Below are 2,803 nucleotides of genomic sequence, written 5' to 3'. Positions count from 1 at the left end.
TCATGCTGGGCTGGGTCGAAGCACTGCACACACATGCAGCTCGAGTCCGACAAACCGCACGTGCGGCAGCGGTAGGCGATGTGGTCGCCGTTCCAGACCTCTTCGCACTTGGAGCGACTGGCTTGCCCATACAAGTTGGCGCGCGTCGCAAGGAATGTCTCGAAGCTTGCGGTGCCTCCGACCAAGATGCACTCGAGGAGCCGCAGCGTCGCGTCGACGCCATCGTCCGGCAGATTGCGCAGCAGCGAGGCGAGATAAGTCGGGAGCTCTGGGTTGGCGTACGAGGTGCTTCTCTGCAGCATTTCGATGCATCTTCCGGGGTCGTGCTGCCATTCCCCAGACCATCGAGGTGTGGGAATTGCCGTGCGTCCATTTTGTCGCCGATATCTTCACGGCCGTAAGCTCGATAACGGTTCCAGGCGACGAGAAAGAGCCCAAATCAATCTCATTTCGTTAATCTCTACTAATGCTTTGTATACACCAGGGATGTAAACGTTAAGAACACTTTCAAAGCGTGAACACGCTGTATTACTCCATCCTTCCTAATAAAATAGAACGATCTCCTGTTTTTAAACTTGACCGGCGGCGCATCCAGGGCAACATGGGCGACCCTTCGGCAGGTTGGTTGGGCTCGAATCGCAATAGCACCCCGTGTTTCCCAATGCAACATTGGTTGTGCGAGCTAGCGTCAGCGAGGAGCCCTCTACTATGCCAACTACGAGAAGATACTACAACTGTAAATACAAGTGCAGATGACTTCTCTCCCCAGAATATCATGGCTGAGAAGCTCTAGATTGATCGAGTCCTCGGTGAGCAGTGCACGCGCTACAATGCAGCGCGTGCACACTGTATTTGATTTCTAAAGCCGCCTTGTGGCGTGCCGATGTTGGTCTCGAAAGGGCTGTACGACTTGCCGTCGATGCGCAGCCGGAGCGTTGTGGTCGTGAGCAGCATGCGAACCAGGCGCACTGTGTCGTCGTAGAGGAAGCCGCGAAGCGCCGTGAGAAGTCGATACCCAGAATAGAGAACTGCTCTTCATGCTGGCGGATCCGGGTGACACGTCACTTTGCGACCACACCACGACTGCCGTGCTGCGTCCAGAGTGAAAGCCGCTCTGATACGCGCCAATGTACTTATCGAGCTTCGGCTCGATCCGCTTGAGCACCATCACAGAGACGGCTTTGCGGATGCAAGACGATCGGGCGGAGGCTCGAGCACACGCCTTGGGGCTTGTTGGGCTTGGGCAGGTAGATCAGCGTCCCGTCACCAACCTGGATTGGTTGTCCTTTGGTTAAATCGTCGTTGAAGCTGCTTGGTGAGGGGCGCGGCGACGAGGTCGGCGGCGGCCTTGAAAACTTCGGGCGGCATGGTGTTTGGGCCGCAGGCGCGGTTGTCGCGGAGCTTCTTGTTCGCGTCGTGGATTCGTCGGGCGTAATGGGCTGGTCGAGTGGTCGGGCTGTACGGTGGCGTTGGTCGGGCTGGCAAACTGGGCCTGGAAGTGAGCGGTCACATGCGTGGCTGTCTCCTTCGTGTTCATGATGATGTGGCCGTGCTGGTCCTTGAGGCGAAATTCGGGCGTCGGGCGCCGGAGTGTGGCCTTGACGGCTGCGAACATCTGCTAGGTAGGGCTTAAGTCTTCGATCTCACTGACGAGGGCGTCTGCTTCAGCGTTGGCAAGGTCGTGGCAGCGCATGCGAATCCTATGCATGACTAGGTTGCGTTCGATGCGGAGGTCTCGGGTAGCGGCGGGGTCGTCGGTCTTCGTGTTGTTGATGCGTAGGCGCAGCAGCGCCTTCTGGTCACGAGCCAGAGACGCCATGATTGCGTCGTCGTACCTGTAGCGGCTCTTGGTCTCAATGTGGTCGAGCGTCGTGCCGGCGGCAGCTACCAAGGCGGCGAGAAGCTCGCGCCATGATGTGCCGGTATCATAATATGATACCGGTACTGTTCATATTATGAGCATGCAAACACAAAGCAAGTAGGTACTGTACAATTCGAAGGACAGTACAAGAAGCAGTGTACTCGTACAATGCTCGATATGAACAGATATGGTGACAAGGGTTTGTCGTGGACCACGCTTCTCCAATGCTGCTCGATAATGAACCTCTGAAGAGTTTGACAACGAGACACACATGTACCACCAATAGGGGCGTTAAGGGCGTCAAGGGCTCGCGACATCGGACACCGACTGTCAGCCACCGCACAAATACAGGTGTATATGAGTGCACAAGTAACCGCAGGCGCGCAACCAAAGTTGAGTGTATTTCCACGGCCGTGATTCGCATTAAAAGAGCGACGGCGCTGCACTAGATGTTGCGGGGGTTGTCGCGGCCACTACGACAGTGAATCGAATTGATGAGCTGAGGAAGCTGTCGTTTTGATTGTACCTTCGTCCTTCGCGTCCAAGTAGGCGCTCTAAAGTATGATGCGTTAGATACATGGTTTGAAGTTGGTACCGTACCCACAGCACTTGACGCTTATGTTTGTCTTGCAACAGGCGCACGACATCCTGAATCACGAGGTCAGACTCTCGGGGTATGTGCAACTTTGCATACCGGGTACAGAGTCACACGCTGTTGGGCGTTAAAGGCCTGGGCCATGAACGTGATGAACGCACCGTCTTCCATCTTGCTTTGGCCAAAACTCCTTGCATTTGACCTTGAAATCGGCGACAAACTCGAGGCCAGCGATAGACTCGATAGACGCGAGGACACGCTGGTACACCACCTGGACCTCGCTGCCCTGAACCGCCGACGGCATCGGCTCACGCATGTGCAACTTGGCGCGGATAGAAACTCTGTCT

The 2,803-nt window shown here is 55.8% G+C and overlaps 2 protein-coding genes across 2 annotated transcripts; both read right to left on the bottom strand.

Moving 5' to 3' along the window:
- Positions 1-98: 98 nt before the first annotated feature.
- SPRG_10643 (hypothetical protein) lies at positions 99-302 on the bottom strand (the record flags this gene model as incomplete). Its single annotated transcript, XM_012349768.1, has 1 exon — positions 99-302. A coding segment is annotated over one exon (204 nt), but the record flags the coding sequence as incomplete, so codon positions are not given.
- A 1,982-nt stretch (positions 303-2,284) lies between these two features.
- SPRG_10642 (hypothetical protein) lies at positions 2,285-2,627 on the bottom strand (the record flags this gene model as incomplete). The annotated part of the gene is made up of 4 exons (XM_012349767.1): positions 2,285-2,334; positions 2,388-2,415; positions 2,462-2,509; positions 2,556-2,627. 4 exons carry the CDS (start codon positions 2,625-2,627, stop codon positions 2,285-2,287), a joined length of 198 nt encoding a protein of 65 aa, XP_012205157.1.
- Between the last annotated feature and the right edge of the window lie 176 nt (positions 2,628-2,803).

The sequence above is a fragment of the Saprolegnia parasitica genome (genome assembly GCF_000151545.1).
Source record: "Saprolegnia parasitica CBS 223.65 unplaced genomic scaffold supercont2.57, whole genome shotgun sequence".
Lineage (NCBI taxonomy): Eukaryota > Oomycota > Saprolegniomycetes > Saprolegniales > Saprolegniaceae > Saprolegnia > Saprolegnia parasitica.
Note: the sequence above shows the minus strand (reverse complement) of the source record. Positions and strands in the feature narration are given on the sequence as shown.